This window comes from Corvus cornix, chromosome 21, assembly GCF_000738735.6.
Source record: "Corvus cornix cornix isolate S_Up_H32 chromosome 21, ASM73873v5, whole genome shotgun sequence".
NCBI classification, from domain to species: Eukaryota; Metazoa; Chordata; class Aves; order Passeriformes; family Corvidae; genus Corvus; species Corvus cornix.
In genome coordinates this window covers 6025889-6043430 of record NC_046350.1, presented here as the reverse complement: position 1 = coordinate 6043430, position 17542 = coordinate 6025889, and the positions used below count along the sequence as shown (strand labels likewise).

The window sequence follows — 17542 nt, the reverse complement described above, 5'->3', positions numbered from 1 at the left end:
GCGCCCAGCGGGGCCGGGCCGGCATCACATGGCCCAAATAGCGCCCGGCGCGGCCCCGCTCCGCCCCCGGCCCGGCCCGGGGCGCGGCCGCTCCGCCCGGGAGCGCCGGCGGGGGCGGGCGGCGGGCGGGGCCGGAGGTCGCGCATCGCGGGGCGCAGCGGCGGCCCCGCTGCCCGGCCCCGCTGCCCGGCCCCGTTTCTGGGTGAGATCTAGGCTGCTTTAGTGCTGTTCTGCCACGCGGAAAACAGCGGCGAGTCCCGGCCGTGGCGCTGGGGATCTCCGCGCACGGTGCGGTCGCTGTGGGTCGCATCCTCGGTGTCCGCACACCGACACAGAGTTCCGCGTTTTTTCACATAAAAGGGGATCAGGAAGGGGCTGCCCAGGGAGGTGGCGGAGTGTCCGTGCCCGGAGGTGTTTGAGGAGTGCCCGGCCGTGGCACTTTGTACCGTGCTCCAGTTGACACGGTGGCGTTATGTCACAGCATGGACTCGATGATCTCAGAGGTCTTTTCCAACCTGATTGATTCTGTGATGTTTCAATCACTCCAGGGAATGTCTGTTTGCTTTTTAAAGACTCATTTGTTTACCGAAATGAACCAGGGAAGTACAATTCTCTTCATTTCAGTCTTCATTCAAAAAACAACTCTCTGGACAAATCTGACCCGGTAGGGTCCCTTTGAGATGACTAATTTTTCAGCATTTCCAGACAAAAAGAGTTGTTTTTAGCAGTACTGCTCAAGCTGCAAACCCGTGGATTGTCATAAATTCAGCAAGCCATATTGCATGGGATACCTCCAAGGACCACCTAAGAGCTGCAGGAAGTGGTGTGAGTGATTCAGGAGGTGGCAGTCTGCCATCTGAGTCAGTGTGGAATGAATGCCCCTGCATGCTGCTGGAGTTACTGTTTTTAGGGATTGGACACTAACATGGTCTTGACATTTCTCATCACTGATGGTCTTGGGGCACACGTGAAAAAAGAGCACAGTTAATTCATGTGCCCTCATTTTTGTGCCTCTACTTCCAGAGGACTTTGCTTTCGTCTCGGCTGAACTCAATTTCCAGCACAGGGACCTCATTCAAACAAGGTTCACCCATAAATATGTGAGTGCCTTTTCCTTACCTACATTTTAATTGGGCAGGATACTCAGCTCTTTTTCCCCTGGCTGTGCTCCTCGTAGGGAGTGCGTAGTGAGTAGTGAGGAAGGCAGTTCCTGGGTGCATTTGTGTGCTGGATCTCTGGGGAAGAAGAAGTTACATTCTGCTGAGAGCTCAACAGACTTTTTGACACATTTCATGGGCCATGCATTGATTTACAATGTAGTTACACCAGTTCTTAGAAGATAAAAAAAAACCCTGCAGCTGCACATGGGATAAAATGAAATTGTGTGGTCCCCAGGGGACTGTAGGAACCACTGCTGGGTTATTTCTGCAGCGAGGTGGTCACAGCAGGGCCTTCAGTGACAAATAACAGGGCAGGGTCCAGTGCGGAACCCACTGAGCTGACAGAAAATGTCAGAAGGAATGAACGTGGTGTGAGGGCCAAGGCAGGCAGCTACCCTGCCGAATACTCCTCTCCTCCTCACCCTTTTCAGGCCACAGAATCAAAAAATCCCTGAAGAGGACTTCAGCCAATAAAGGGGAAAAATTCTGCTGAACTCCATGGGACACTGCATGTGTGTGAAGTTGTTCATATGTGCATTCATATCTTTGCAGGACTGAGGCAATAATTTCTTGGGCATATTTTGATGTGCCTGGGGAATAGTTGCTCTATGCCAGCCACTGTGGTCCATTAAAAAAACACATTTGCATCAGATTAAATTTATTACTCTAGCTGACCAGAAACACCGGGGAGATTGTAGATACAGCACAAATATGTTCTTTCACACCCTGCAAAATAGAAATAGGAGGGTTTATGTCAAATAGATACATATTTGGGTAGCTTTTTCAAAACTACATCGCTTTGACCTGGTCCTGCTCATATTTAAGTCCCTTTTCCCCACTAATTTCAGCAGAAGTTCTTCTGCAATGTGTGTTGTGAAAGTCTCCCCCTTCAAGCTTTTTCTGCAGGATACTCTTCAGTTCTTGGACAGTTGGCCAAGCCTTGGGGGTGAGCTTCTCTGAGAGCTACTCAGTCCTGCATTTTCTTGTGTGCTGGTTCCAGGTGAGCAAGGGTTTCCTGCTCCAAGAGAGACCCCTGCTCTTTACAGCAAGAGGAGAAGTGGGGTGGAGGAGGTGTGGGAGCAGCAGGGAAGCTGGAGGAAACCAGACGTGACAAGTGCTGAAGCAGAACTTCTCAGCTTTGTGGTGGCTTCTCGCCAGATGAGATCACAGCTCCTATGGAATCTTGTCTGCTTTTATTTCCTTAGTATTTGACTTTCTTGCTTCCTTAAGAAGCAGGAATTGCTGATCTTCAATCACTCGCTTTGAACACTGCCTACATCTCAAACAACAGGACAAACAGAGGCAGAGGGGGGTGACTGACCAGGGCCAGTGCTTATGGCCTGCAATGGAATCCCTCTCAGCCTTTTTGGAGAACTGACTGGGGATGGAGCCTGGATTAGCAGAGACTTTTCCAGCTCCCATCCATGTGAATTTATGCTAAGACTATTAAAAAGAAGGTGGGAGGAGGAATGGCTTGGCATGCCTGCTTTCTTGTGGTCAGCATCCAGCACTGTAGATTAGCTCTGGGGTCTGGAAGGGGATGAGCATCCACCATCTGAAAACTGCATCCCTTTTGAATGTCTGAAGTTAAAGATTAAAATCCTTTGGACTCCCAGCACGGACTCTGAGGCTGGAACAGACTCTGTGGATGTGCTTTATGCCTGACTGACACTGCCCTTGAAGCAGGAGGCTGGCGGACTGCAGCGACAAAGGGGATCCTATTGCCTTGTGTTCGGAGGGGGTGTACAGAGACAGGCAGGCAGAAAGCCTGGAGCTCTCTGTGCCCTGGGGAGAGCAGGGGAGAGAGAGAGCAACCACTCTGCCCGGAAACATGTACGTGCTGCATGCAGGCTGTGCCTGTGGGAATTGAGGAAGACAATGCAACAGATAGTGAACAATGAGCGTCTGTAATGTGTAGCCACGAAGCCAAAGTAACCCAGTGTGCTGCAGGACAGAGAGAGGCTGTGAAAACAGCAGCCTCACGAGGGAGAAACCCTGCCAAGCCTGCTCAGAGGATAATCAACAAACCCTCCTCAGCTGGAAGATGGGGTGGAAAAGGGAGTAAAAGAGAATGGGATGGAGGAGAATAAAGAAGCATCCCCATGGGGCACTTTGCAGGAAAAAGAAGTAGTAGTCATCTACTTTTTAGTCCCTTCTTGTAACGGGAGCACTTGGATGCAGAATTTACTCCCTGTTCTTTTTAGAGCAACCCTTACATCCCCAGCTGACTGCCCAGTTAGCTCTGAGGTACCTGTACATGACTCTCTCTCCACGAGGGGAGCACCCCTGGAAATCACAGCGATTTACTGGCTGACACGGGTCCTGCAGCTGCGGGAAGAGGCCACATCCCACACGGCTTGTGCCACCTGTGCCTGTGGGGAGACGAGCACATGGTGACAGCCTGGGCATGGGAGGCCACTGGGAGTGGGAAAGCAGAGAAATAAGTTCCTTGCCTTTTTGATGGATGGCCACGGATGGAAAATGGTAGCAACCAGGACGATACAGGAACAGCAGCGGTGGAGCAGCTCCCGGGAGAACAGCTGGGCAGGGAGCTCGCCGTGCCCCAGGAGCCCCGGCTCATCTCCATCCGTGCCGGTGTCAGACACAGCTGTGCTGGTCTGGGCCTCTGGAAAACGCTGCTCCGGCAGGACAGGGCTGGGAAAAGCGGCTGCCAGCAGCTCCTGCAGCACGGGCAAGCAGCACCCTCTGCTGCTGGCAGAGCTGTCTCCAGAGCTGCTCTGTGCCTGGGGGTGCTCGCAGGGAGGAGCCGCGGAAAGGCACCGCAGCGATGTCCCGTGCTGGGAGCGCAGGGGAGGTGTCCCCGCTCCCCCGGCACGGGACGCTCGCCGTGGAGCTGTGCCGCTGCCAGCGCCCTCCCGAGAAGGCTCGGGGGTGATGCGGGACCCAGGCAGCCAGATGGATCCTCGTCGCCCTTGGGTTTTTCCCCTCCCTCGTGCTGCAGACTTTTCGCTTTTCCCGAATTAAGCTTTTTAGCAGCACTCAGGTCCATCCCACAAGCACATTCCCAAATGGGATGTGCACGCCTCAGACAGACGCAGAGTGCTTGGTCTCTTCCTCCCATTTCCTCCCTCTTCCCTGAGTGAAGCTGCCCTTTTCCCCAGCATCTGACTCAAGGTTTCCCTTCTTCATGCGGGCAAATATCCAAAACCACTCCCTCCGCTCCCTCTCCTCTCTTGCCCCTTTTTAGGCAATGGCCACATTTTCAATCCCATTTTTCGGGGAGAGGAAGGCAATGAACCACATCCCTGCTAAGGCAGGCAATGAATCTGGAGGTACAAATCCTGCTAAGGAGCACCCTGAGCTGTGCACAAAGCAGAAGCAGAGCATGGCACCAAAAACTTGTTTTAAAAAAGCGTTTAGACACTGAAAGTTTTGCTCCTTTTACCACCTCTGCCTCTGGTCCCTGTGTTTGGGGGGCATTCACTGTTCCTGGTACTGTTGAAGCATCTGGAGAGGGTTTGGCCGCTGAAAAGCCCCACACCCCGGCGCTACATCAATGCCCTGCTGCAGCAGCAGCCCAAGAATCCACTGCAAACCGGGTCTGTGAGGGGCAGAGCCCTTCCAGCCGCAGCCAGGGAAACCAGCACTTGTGAATCAGCAGGACTGCAGCAAGAAAGCATCTGATTTAAATCCTCCCATCCTCCCCTTGCCAGGAAAATGAAGTCTTCCCCTGGGGCACTGGGATGAAACTGCTGTGCTCCTCCTCCCCTTCCCCGGGCATGCTGTGCCTGCTCTCTCTGTGGGATGAAGGTGTCAGGTGGGATTTTCCTTTGGGTCTGGGCAGGAGCGCTTGGGAATCAGCTGGAGTGGAGGCCAGGACTCAGCTCTGGGGACCTTCCACAGGGCCCTGCCAGCCCGAGTCACAGCACAGCTCCTGCTGGAACTTCAACTGCAGCCTCTCAGCTCACAGATTGATAGACTGCACTTAAAAATGCACTCCTATAAACTCTGTGTTATTAAGCAGCTCTGCACTATGGTGACAGTATCCATGGAAATGCAACTCAGGGAGTAAATGTGGATCAGGGGAGGCTTTCCTGAGGCCTGGCCATTCCAGGACCCTGCACAGCATTGGGTGATTCCATCTTCTCACCTTAAAAGGGCTTTGGCTGCTCCTTGTTTTGAAAAGTCCTGGCCTTGTCTGGATGAGACACCAAAAAAAAAAAAGCAAGAGTCAGAGTGAACATTTAATACTGCAGTGACATTGTCCACTATGCACAACTAAAACCCCAAAACTTCACTCACCAGGAGGACAGGGAAAAACTCTCTGGAAGAAATTAAAAGACACTTATTATTAAAAACTATTTATTTTTTATAAATATAATTCTTCATTCATTAAACAACATGAAAAGAATCACAAAACTTTACTCATGGGAAAAAGGATTTTACAATTTGATTTATAAAAGTTGATGTGAAAAATGAATTATTTCCAGCACTAGTTTTCTGTAAGACATATAAATAATCATACCACTGAATTGTAGGAATGCACTTGACATTAAAAAAATTGATAAAAATTGGTATCAATAATCACTTACAGGAGAAACAGAGTGTAAGAAGTCACTCCATGGAGCTGCCTTTGCAAAGAAAGGTTAATACAAGCTCTCAAGAAGGTGCACACCTTCTATTAATAACTTTCCCAAAATAAAAATAGCCCTGGTTCCTTGGCCTACAGCCCAGTGGATTGCTACCATTCCTCCTCATCAGATTTGTTGCTCATTTAACCCTTTTTCCCACCCAGTCTCTCGTTCCAGTCGTAAATTTTGTATATTCCAAAATATTTGGTTTTCATTTAGCAAATGCTAAGTATTAAAGAGTTTAACAGGAATTGTCTGTGTGAAAAAAACCCCACAGTTCTAAAAAATCCCCCAAACAACCCAGACAGCTCCATTCACGAAGGAAAACATGGGGAAACTTTTAATGGATTTTAATAAAATCTAGGATGAATTTTGGGGTGACCCACTAGATAGAGACTTCACAAATAAACCCTATTTTCAGCTGGAAAAGACAGTAGCTCCCTGGGAAAAAACCCATGTGCTTACTCAAAAAGTGCAAATAAACCTCTCAGTGTTTATTTCAATTATTATTGCCAGCCACCCATTAACAAGAAAGTGTGCAAAAATAGGAAAACTCCAATGCCACAATCACCTGTGAGACAGGAATAAACTCCGGTGTTCATAACAATATAGTTACTCTCACATAGGTCAATTTTTAATTAAAACTTGTTCCCTCACACCAAACAGAAAAGAACTGGAATGAAGTTAACGTGGACATTTCTGTTTAAAAAGAAATGGTGTTTGAATTCATGGACGTACCAGACCTAAACCACCTTGCTCTGCACAGCTGCTCCAACCACTGTGGTGGATTTTGGAGCCAGTGTCTGCCAGGACACAGCCACAGAAAGAGTTATTCCAGAGAGCTCCTGGCCACGGGAGCCTGCAGTGCTCCCCTTCCTCCTGCTCTCTCTGGGCTTGGAGCTGGGGGTTAACCCTGCCTGTGACCAGGGCACACCCAGAGCAAACACCCCCAAAAGGGGGACACCAGCCATGCCAGCTGGCAAACCTGCCCAGGTAAGGCACTGCCTCAAAGGTAAATAACCCATCAGAGCATTTGGGGATGTCCTGGAAGCAGAGGACACCCCTTGTGCGTGGCAGCGTTCTGGGAAGGTGAAAGTCAGAGAATTAGGAAAGGGAGAGTGGGGTCTCTGGGCACACTGGGTGTCTCCAACGCTCCCTGTGAGCAGCAGAACCACACGTCTCTATAAATTTCTGTACATTCCTATAAATTTCTGTACATTCCCACGAGCACTTTCTGTTGTCCTGTCAGAGGTGAATCTGCCAGTCCCGTGTGCCCAAGGGCTGTGCACAGGGAAAACTCCCTCCCTCCTAAGTCAGTGTCCACGAGCTCAAAGAGCACCACCACCTCCTGCCAACCCTGCAGCTCCCTCAGCGTGTGCAGCAGTGACAGATGTGTGTGCACTTTACAAAGCTGCCTCCCACAGAAACTTCACAAGCCACCAAATGATGCTGAAAGCTTCCGTTCTGAGGAGAGAAAAGTTCATTTCAGAGACTGAGACAGTTAAAGAAAACATTTCTTTGCTAGCTAAACCCAACAACTCCTCTGAGCACCAAGCTTTTCCCTCAATAATTATTGCACTGCTGGCAAACAACAGCTCTGTGAGCTGCCATATTCCTCACCCTGTCCCCATTATTTTAACAGCCTAAAAAGCGGTTTGTCTTCCTTCCCCATCCCCCGTGGTATCAGCCATCCACTTAATGAACGCAGCTAATTACTGCTCACAGGCTCAGCCTCTGCTGCTGGGCAGTTTGCAAAGGCTCAGGACTGCAGCGAGCTCACAAATCCCTGTCAGCAGTTAGGGGCCACCTGCCACAAAGGGCAGCGGGTGTCTGTGCTCCCAGGAAAGCACAGCCACAGCCAGAGCCTGGCTCCCAACGGGACGGGCTGCACGGACAAGGTTACGGATCCATGTGCACACAACCATCATTTCACTGAGACAACGACTCTGGCCCAGCCAGACTGAGCAGGGCAGGGGATGAATGTGTTATTGTTGTCTTTTAGCCTGAGAATTATATAAAATTTACATAGAAGAATTTGGCAGGCAGTTGATTTAACAAGTCTCCTGTAGTGCCTGTGAGGTAGTTACATGCCAGTAAGCACAAAGGCCTGACAGCAAAACTGAGGCACTTCAAGGTGAGGTCATTTGTCCAAAATCTCGGTCAGAACCCAGAGCAGAGCCAGAAATGCTGCTCTGGGCTCTTGGCTCCTCTTGGCTCCTCCTGGACACTGAGCCCAGCTTCCTCCAGGCTCAATGTCAGAGGTGCTGCAGGCCACGGATCTCCCAGAAGGTTGGAGGTGTCAGGGGTGAAGCCGCTGCTGGCAGCAGAGGAACGTGGACACGGTGTAGGAGAATCCAGGGTGTCAAGGCCACACAGACAAGGGAGGAGGGACATTGTGAAGGCATCACCCAAGCAGAGCTTCATAATCCACGTACCAGACCAGCTGGCCAGAGCTGGGGCTGACGCCTGAGATCGGCCACTTCCTGGGCTCGTGGCCCACTCTGCTGAGCAGGGTGGTGATGTCATGCTTGCCCTTCCCCAAAACCAGGACAAACACCTGCCTGGCCCTGTTGATGAGGGGCAGGCTGAGGCTCATCCTCTGGTGAGGTTTGACAGGGCTCTCGGTCAGCACCACGGTGGGAGCCCCTTCCAGGCCGTTCTCGGCGCGGGGGAAGAGCGACGCCGTGTGCCCGTCCGTGCCCATCCCCAGCAGCACCAGGTCAAAGCTGGCGTTGGCCACCAAGGCCATGATGTCCTTGGCATAGAGCTCTGCTCCCCTGTCCTCCTCCACGCAGAGGCGCCGGTTGAGGTGCACGGGCATGGGGTGGATGTTGAAGTAGGGCACCCTGACGTGCTGCAGGAGGTGCCTGTGCAGGCCCAGGAAGTTGGACTCGCTGTCGGTCAGGGGCACGCAGCGCTCGTCCACCAGCCAGATGTGAGTGTGCTTCCAGGGGAAGCCGTAGTGGTGCCTTGCCAGCCGCTGGAACAGCACCACGGGGCTGGAGCCGCCCGACAGCGCCAGGTGGAACTGCCCAGAGCGAGCCACGCTCCTCACTGCTGCCTCCTCCATGTCGGACGCCAGCTGGGAAATCAGGTCCTCAGCCCACGCTGAGACCAGGGGACTTTGCCGAAATTTGGACTGGATTGCCCTGAAATCACTTGGCATCTGCCCACTGGGGTTCAGCAGCTCCGCTGGCTCTGCCAGGGTGAACGCCACTCCCCCGCTCACCATCTCAAAGTCCAGGAGGTGCTGGTTCTCCACGCCCCCGGGGTAGAGGCGTGGGGGCTGGCGGGAGGTGCTGTCCAGCAGAGGTGTCCAGAAGGCCCAGGAGGCCAGCAGGTTCTCCGTGGTGATGAAGAAATCCTTCCTGCCGTGGTAGATGTGGGAGATGAGGACAGAATATGCATCTCTCTCTTTCACAGGGCTGTACATGTAGAAATCAGACAGTGGCTGTCCGAAGACGTGCAGGTCTGACCGAGCCTCTGCTTCTTTCCAACTGTCTTTGGGCATGACAGGCTGGAAGAGGTTCCTGCTCACCAGCACCGCAGGGGTGTTGAGTGCACCGTGCCCGAAGTGGAAGATGATCTGTTTGGGTTTACACTGGCTGTGCCCTGCATCCCTCAGAGCGCCACTCTGAGTGCAGTAGGCCCTGTTCTTGAAGAGCACACGGGCGTAACCCACCCGTTCATCCAGAGCCTTCCCAGAGGTGAGGAGGAAGGGGACCCCTTCCCAGCGCAGGCTGTTGCTGCAGATCAGCACTCCTGGAACGACAGAGATCCCAGCTACCATCCCACACGTGGACAGCAGGCGCTCCCGGGGGTCCCCATCACCTGCCCATTACTGTCCCTCCTCAGCTCCCAGAAATCCTGGGTCATTAGTCAACTGACATGACAACAGCGTTATCCTGTCCAGCTCCCAGCTACCACGTCAGTGGATGCCTGGACACATCCCTAAGTCAGCAGTGAGGTCCAGAGCCATGGAGCTGGTACTGCATGCAAGGACTCGCATCTCCTGCTCTCCTCAGCTCTGACTGCTCCCCTTGCCAGGGCCCAGCCCAAACTCTCACCTGCAAAGGTTGGTGTGGTGCTGACGTAGCCCCGTGCCTCCTGCAGCTCCTCCTGCACCTGGCTGTCGTAGGCCTGGTACTGCCCCAGCACGGCACTGCTCCTCTCCAGGCCCCACAGCGACTGGAACGCCTGCAGCTTGTGCTGCACCACCTCGTGGGCACTGCTCACGTTGGCGGGGAGCTCCATGATCAGGAACATGAGGGCCTCGGTGAGGTGGTTCTGCAGCACGTCCCGGATGACCCCGTACTGCTCGTAGAAGCTGGTGCGGCCTGGGCACAGCGAGGAGGCAAAATGCTGCTCAGGTGATGTGCTTCCCTTGTCTGCATTATAGCTCCAAGCTCCTTTCCTCCCCACACAACGATTAACCTGAAGCAATCAAGCTCAGGGAAGCTGTGGATGTCCCACCACTGGATGTGTTCAAGGTGTGGTTGGACAGAGCTCTGGGCAACCTGTCCCAGTGGAAGCTGTCACTGCTTGTAGCAGGACTAGATGGTTTTCCTGTCCTCAGAAGGCTCTGGCTGAGCCATACCCTCTGGAGACAAAATTTCGTGCACAAAGCCATGCTTCCCTTTCCCTGCCTGGCTTCTCATGAGGTGGGAACAGTGGGAGAAGGACAATGCACTTCTGGAGTGACTCAAGGCTGTGTCACCAGGAGCAGGCTGCATCATGACCACAGGCTTCCCCTATTGACTGATAATTTATCTCCCCTGCTCTATTCCAAAGGCACACTCATTAATGGAATCAATGCTGCAGACTTGCTGGGAGCCAGGCTGCCAGCTGAAGCTGCACAGAGGAAAAAAGATATCAAATGAAAAATCACCAAGTTGTTCAGAGAGGGGAGGGCACAGGGAGTAGCTGGGGCTGTGCACAGACAATGCTGTTCTCCCTGAACCTCTCTGCAGTGCATCCCTCTCCCACAAACAGGCTCAGATGAGCTCTGAGCTGCCAAACCAAAGACTTCTCCAAGTTTGATAAAATTGCATTAATTGAGTTGGTGATGGCTGGGGGAGGGAGGCAGAGGTAAAGTGAGTGGGGGAGCAATCCTGATGGTGCAGAGCCCAGGGCACCTGCCGTGCCCAGAAGTGCTGCGGGTGGCAGCCCAGCCGGGAGCTTTGTGCTGAGCACTGCAGAGGGGACGCTGCAGCATTGCAGGGAGGCAGTGCAGCCATGCCCTTCAGCAGGAGACCCACGCTACCACTCCGGGCTGGGACTGTCTCTGCAGTGCTCTTCCTACTACAGAGAGGCAGGGAAAGAACCAGGCACACAAACCCAGACTGACCCAGGGACCCGAAACATCCAGGCAGGAGATGCATGAGCACCTCCCAAAGAACAGCACAAAGGCACACTCAGGGTGAGCCTGGTGTCTGACAGGACAGCAACACAAAAGGCTTGTTGTTACAACAACCAGATTACTGCTGCACTGAGCTGAAGTGGCCTTAGACTGCATCAGTTCCAAATCTAGTGCTGTTTACCAAGAATTAGGATAGAAAGGCCAGCAGTGCCCCCAGAGCTCTGCAGCAGAAAACGGTGGGGGTTCTGCCCCTGCTCCCAGATGAACTGCAAAGGGATTTTTTCTCAGAGGCAGCAACACAACCTGGAAGTCAGCACAGGAAGTGTAGGACAGACCCTCTCTGCTTCCAGGGAGCAACACAACATTCACCTGTTCCTTTTTTATTTCTGTACCAGTACCACCTCAAGGGCCACCTCCCCACAATGAATGAACTCACCAGTTCTCCTTCCCCCTCACTCACCCTGCACACTCTGCACACTCGCCTCACCAACCTTTAGCATCCACAGTCTCCTTCAAGACAACCTCCACTCTTTCCACATGATGTCGGTTCCAAATTGGGTCCAGAAACTGTCGGTTCTGATCCCGAAAAGGCAGGATATGGGCTACAGCCTGCAAAGGGAAAAATTCAAAGACCCAATAAAAACTCAGCAGATTCCCACAGTGCCTCTGCCTCACTGCCCCATCCAGCAGACAGGCAGCAGAGCAGAGTGGGTCAGAGAAGAGAAAAGCAGCAGGAAAGCCTGCAGTGATGCACACTGGGGTCACCAGTGACTGTCCAGAGCAGACATTGAAGGTCTTTCTGAGGCATTTTGAGGTTTCATGTGAAAAGGCTGAACTACAAACTGCAGAGCACTCAGTTTGTATCTGTCAGAGGACAAAGGGCTGAGTCAGGCCATTCTGGGACTAATGCAAGGTTCCGAAGTGCTGAAATACATCAGTTCAGGTGCTTACACCACTAAAGACATCTGCTCTTTTGGGGAGACAAAATAAACCCCCAAAAACAAAACAGAAGAAATCCCCCCTCTTAGTGGAGATGCTCTCCTTGCAGCTGGACATGCAACTTCTCAGTAAAACCTGTCCAGTGCTGTGGCTGAACAGGCTGCCTTTAAAGTGTGACATCACATTCCTGTGGCACAAGGATGGCATGTCCTTGAGCACGTTCCCTCTGGGGCAGTGCAGCTCCACATCCTTCCAGCCCAGAGTGGAGCACAGGGCAGGAAGAAACCTCCCCCTAAGCATCCCACAGAACTACCATCCCATCAGCTCCTTATCATATCAAATGAAGGCGTGCTTTCAGAAGCCATGGCTAAGCAGAGAGCCCTGTGTGTAATGAGATGTGGAGCTGTGAGAGGACAGGTGCTGCTTACTCAGCGAAACCAAAGCCCTGACCTTGGGCAGGACACCAGAGTTCTGCATCTCTGCTCCAGGCACACAGAGCCCAGCCCTACACCCTGGCCCCGCTCTGCAGAAGGGACCCTCACCACTCCAACAGCAGGAAGCCCTGCTCTGGCCTGCATATTCCCTCTACTCTCTCAGCAGCACAGGACAGAGAAACAGGACAGGATTCCAGGAGCAAATGGAGGCTCTGGATCACACTGACAGGCTCTGCCTGGATTTGGGAGGGGAACAACGCTCTCATCAGATGCAGAACTGACCCCCAGGAGTCTCCCAGGCACTGAGCCCCTCAGCCTGGCAGGGGCTGTGTGCTGCTCACCTGCTTGCCCAGGTAATGGTCCACCCGGTACATCTCCTCCTCCCTGAAGAAGCCTGCCAGCTCTGCTGCCAGCTGCTGGGCCGACTGCAGGTCGTGGCCAAAGGGCTTCTCCAGCACCACGCGCAGCCAGGCCCCGGCCGGGGGCCGGCAGCTGCTGTTGATGTGCCGGGCAATCTCTGTGTAGGCAAACGGGGGCACTGAGAAGTAGAAGATCCTCCCAGCCTCCTTCAGCCCCTCCTGGCGAAGCAGGGTCTCAATCTCTCTGCTCAGAGCTGTGTAGTTTTCAGCAGTCTTTAGCTGGTGGTACTGGCTCAGCTTCAGGAACTGGTCCTTGAGCACAGCACACCTGTCGGGAGCCTCGTCTGGGGGACAGGACAGCTTCTTCAGCACGTCAAACATCAGCCTCTGCCCTGGCTCCAGCGCTGCCAGGGCAGCCCCATGGAATGTGAAGCTGTGGCCACTGCTCACTTGGTCCATGTAGAGCTGGAATAGACCCTGCCACAAATACTTCTTGGCCAAATCACCCGTGGCTCCCAGCAAGACCACGGAGATGTGGCCCTGGGATGCTTCAGCTGGGAATGGGAAGGCTCCCACAAACAACACCATGCACAGGACCCTTCCCAGCATCTTGGGGAGAAGAGGTAGAGCCAGGAACACTAGAGATCAGGAATAAAAACCAAAATCAATCCATGTTGTAGTGCTGCAGAACACAACACAAGGTACCTGCTTTCCCCTGGCTGAAGAGCCAAGGGCTCCTGCCTGGATCCTCCACCCAACAGCCTCTCCTCCCCTCCAGGATCTGAATCAAGGCAGTAATTTGGGTTCTCGATAAGGCTGCAGCCTCCTACTGCACCAGAAGTGGAAGGCAGTGTGTGCTGAAGGTCTTTGGGCAGCACATGCACAGTTCCACAGCTTTGCACCGGGAATCTGAAACCCATTTTCATACAGATCTCAGAGCTGCCCACAAAGGAACACACGTGCCTGCATACTGAGCACATGTGCCTGCACACTGGATCCTGCTTCCAACGTCCTGTTTGGGACTTTGCTCAAACAGTGCTGTGCTGCCTTGGCACGGCTTCATGTCAACATTGTCAGAGCAGCTCAGGGACAAACATGACCACTGGCAGTCCCAGGCTCTTCTCCTTCCACTTAATGACTCGTGCACCACCACTGAACTGGGTTCTAATGGCTACTGGGAGACTGGTGTGATAAAACAACTCTGGGGAAGAAGTTTAGTCCTCAGATTGATGTGAGCCACTCAAGATGCTGCCTCACCGTGGCTGTGTCTGTGGCCAGGTGACAGCCTGGGGTTTGTGTTCTGCCTCCTGTAACCTCCACCACTGAAGAGCAGATCCTGTTCTGGCCTTCTCCACTCAGTGCCCATTCAAACCACTGCAGCCAGGACAAAAAGTCTCTTTGTTCACGCTTACTTATTCAAAATAAAGTTGTTTTTAAGAGAAAAGACAAATTTAGCGCTTACACTGAGACACCCAGCAATGACTTTGCAGCTCAAGAGATGTAATGCTACTGAGGAGAGGTTTAGTCACCCCTACAGGAGTGACTAAACCACCGTGCTGTTCTCATTCCATCAGGTATTATTTCAGGAGCTCTCACACTGGCTATCTCCTTCCCTTAATTCCATTCTCTGAAGTTGTGTTTAGTTGGAGCAGAGCCTTCGCAGCACACAAGGTTATTAACTTCTTTAAAAACTTGGAGCTCTGGTCAATAAATTAGGATAACTAAATAATTACAAGGAACATCTGGGTATCTCTCCCTGTCTGCAGCTTGAACTGGTCTGTAGAAGTCTTGTGTCTCTCTCTCCAGCAGACTCACCTGTAACACAGGAGCTTTAGAGACCACGGTGGCAAAAGCAGCTGGAAATTCTTCTCCTGCACAGCCTCTCCCAGTGCAGATCTCCCTCCTCCTGTGACCGGGTGTCCCTGATCAATGGTCGGGTGAACAGGACAGATAAGGCAGCTCGTTCCCTTCCTGGGAAAGGGGAGGAAAGACCCAATGACAACAGAGGAAAAAGCAAACGTGCCTGAGCCAGCAACGCCCCAGCACATCCCAGCTCTCAGTGCAGCCCCACTGGCTGCGCTGAAGCTGTTGGCTGCTGTTTGTGAGCAGGTGAAGCACAGGCATGTGTGCTAATTCCTGCTCCCAGAGAGCTACAAGGTATAATGCTGTCTGTGAGTTTAACTCATCTCTCCAGCCCTCTGTTGTGGCTGTCTCCCCTCCCTCCCTTCCTTCTGCACGATTTGAGCTCCACAGACCCACTGAAGGAATCCAGCCACCAGCGCTGCAAAGGGGCACAAGTGTGGCTCCTGAGGCTTTGCCTGCAGTACAAACGATTGTTTGGTTTCCCACCCCCTGCTGTGGGGTTACAACACAGATGACAAAGTTTCTCAGAGCAATAAAGTGGTATTTACTCTTCAACCTTTGTTCCAGGAACCAGAGGCCTCTGACACATTGCCCGCTGCGCCCGGGCAGCCCTGCTGTGCTGCAGCCAGGAGCAGGTACCCCCTGAGGAATGGGGAGGGTCTGGGTGGGCCATGCTTCTCCAGACCCACGGAAAAGAGGGAATTAGTCAAGGCACTTCCTGGCAGAGTCAGCCAGTCACGTGTATTCCCAAACCAACGGAGAGCCAGTTTCACAACCCTCCCAATTGCAAAATACTGAGCTACACTGCACAGAATAAGCTCAGTAAACGCAGCAGTGTTTGTTTACTGCTTTCATATCAGCGAATCACCACTGCTCACATTAAAAAACAATACTCCGAAAGTCCCCCAGCCAGCCAGAAAAAAGTAAGGCTTCAGGAAAAAATTCCTGGGCCCGATCCACATAAAACATGTAAGAGCTTAGCCCAGCAGTCAGACTGTGCATTCCCTTGCACAGCCACTGGAGCTCCAGGTTGACAGGAACTCCTTTCAGGTCTTCATAGAAAAAATGCAAAAGGTATTTTTTGTTACTGTTGTATCCCCACTAAAAATAATTACCAGATGCATAGCCAAAAGAGCTGGACTTTGAGGATCCTTGTGGGTCCCTTCCATCTGAGGATATTCTATGATTCTATGATAAATGCAGCATGGCCTGGGGCTCCCACAGGACTCTGCACAGGTAACACACGAAGGAAAGGGTTCTGAGATTCTTTGAGAACTGGGCAAACCATACTGGTCTTCTGCATATGCAAACGTTAGGGCAGCAATGATCTCACCATCAGCTTCTGGAAAAGTCCGAGGCTTAATGAGGAGACTCGCATTAAGAGCAAGCTGAGAGATGCACGAATTCGTGTTCGGCCCTTCTGGCTCTGACTCAGCCTCACTCCGTGTGCTCCGGCATCGTGACAGCAGCTGCTTCCAAAACCCTGGAGAAGCAGGACAGGGGGACCCTGAGAAAGCCACGCCAGTGCGTGGGCAGCGCGGAGTCCGAGGGATGAGCTCACGAGTGACAGCGGCTGCCACAGCCCCGAGCACAGGGAGGGACCCGGGCACCGGGAGGGACCGGACACCGGGAGGGACCCGGGCACCGGGAGGGACCCGAGCACCGGGAGGGACCGGACACCGGGAGGGACCCGAGCACCGGGAGGGACCCGGGCACCGGGAGGGACCCGAGCACCGGGAGGGACCGGACACCGGGAGGGACCGGACACTGGGAGGGACCCGAGCACCGGGAGGGACCGGACACCGGGAGGGACCCGGGCCCGGCGCTGGAGCTCCGCCAGCTCCGCGCACCGGGAAGGCCGGGCCGGGGCATCGAGGCTGCGGGCAGCGGGGCTGCGGGCAGCGGGGCTGAGGGCACCGGGGCTGAGGGCACCGGGGCCGAGGGCAGTGGGGGAGGCGCGGGCTGAGCGGGGCCGGCAGCGGGCGGTGCCGGCAGGGAGGGGCCGGACCGGGGCTGTGCCGCGCTGCCGCTGCCCCAAACACCTCTGTCTGTGCCTCCCCCTCGCCGGGGGCCGGGAGCAGCCCCGCTCCGTCCCCGCATCCCCGCTCCGGCCCCGCATCCCTCCCGCGGCCACGCGCGGAGCTCCGGCCGCCCACGCGGTGCCGGAGCGGGGAGGCCGATGCGCGGTGCCGCAGGGCAGCGCAGAGCGGGGCCCGGTCTCACGCCTCCCCGGCCCGAGCTGACCCCTCCCCGGTCCGGGCTGACCCCTCCCCGGCCCGGGCTGACCCCTCCCCGGGCCGGGCTGACCCCCGGCCCCGCCGCCCCCCGCTCACCTCCCGCCCACCGCACCGCGCCGGCGGCGGCGGGCCCGACACAGCGCCCCGCCCGCTGCGCGCCGCGCCCCGCCCACCCGGCCGAGACTCTGTGGTTGGCGGCGGCTGGTGCCCGGCGCCGGCGCTCGGGAGGGAGAAAAATCCTGCAGGGCTGAGAGGGACACAGGGGCACAGGGACACAGGGACACAGCCCCCCGGGGGGACACGGACCCCGCCCGGACACCGCTGGGCACCGGTGCTGGGAATGCGTCTGAACACTGGGCAGGCGCCCGGACACGGGGCTCGCACCCTTTTCCCGCCTGGGGATTGCATCAGGCGTGTCCCCGGATGGGTGCGTGGTGCGTTCTCCACCGGGTGTCCGGGCTGGAAATGTTCGGAATGCACCATTACAGCAAAACCTTGACCGAAACCAGGGCTTTGGTCACCTTCCAGGCCAAGCTCGATGTGGCATGAGCAACCCGGCTGAGTGGAAGGGGTCCCTGCGCATGGCAGGGGGTTGGAAC

At 54.4% G+C, this 17542-nt stretch overlaps 1 protein-coding gene across 3 annotated transcripts; it reads right to left on the bottom strand.

Annotated features, from left to right (window-relative positions):
• Positions 1–5469: 5469 nt before the first annotated feature.
• Positions 5470–17084, bottom strand: H6PD (hexose-6-phosphate dehydrogenase/glucose 1-dehydrogenase). Of its 3 annotated transcripts, none has more exons than XM_039564031.1 (7): positions 17040–17084; positions 16040–16189; positions 14659–14814; positions 12826–13481; positions 11603–11720; positions 9820–10089; positions 5470–9514 (listed from the first exon to the last, which is right to left on the bottom strand). In XM_039564031.1, exons 4-7 carry the CDS (start codon positions 13450–13452, stop codon positions 8157–8159), a joined length of 2373 nt encoding a protein of 790 aa, XP_039419965.1. In that variant the 5' UTR covers positions 13453–13481; positions 14659–14814; positions 16040–16189; positions 17040–17084; the 3' UTR covers positions 5470–8156. The 3 variants fall into 3 exon arrangements, with proteins under 3 accessions (XP_039419965.1, XP_039419966.1, XP_039419964.1); XM_039564032.1 differs by lacking the exon at positions 17040–17084 and adding an exon at positions 15822–15934 and having other exon boundaries at positions 16040–16343; XM_039564030.1 differs by lacking the exon at positions 17040–17084 and having other exon boundaries at positions 16040–16343.
• Between the last annotated feature and the right edge of the window lie 458 nt (positions 17085–17542).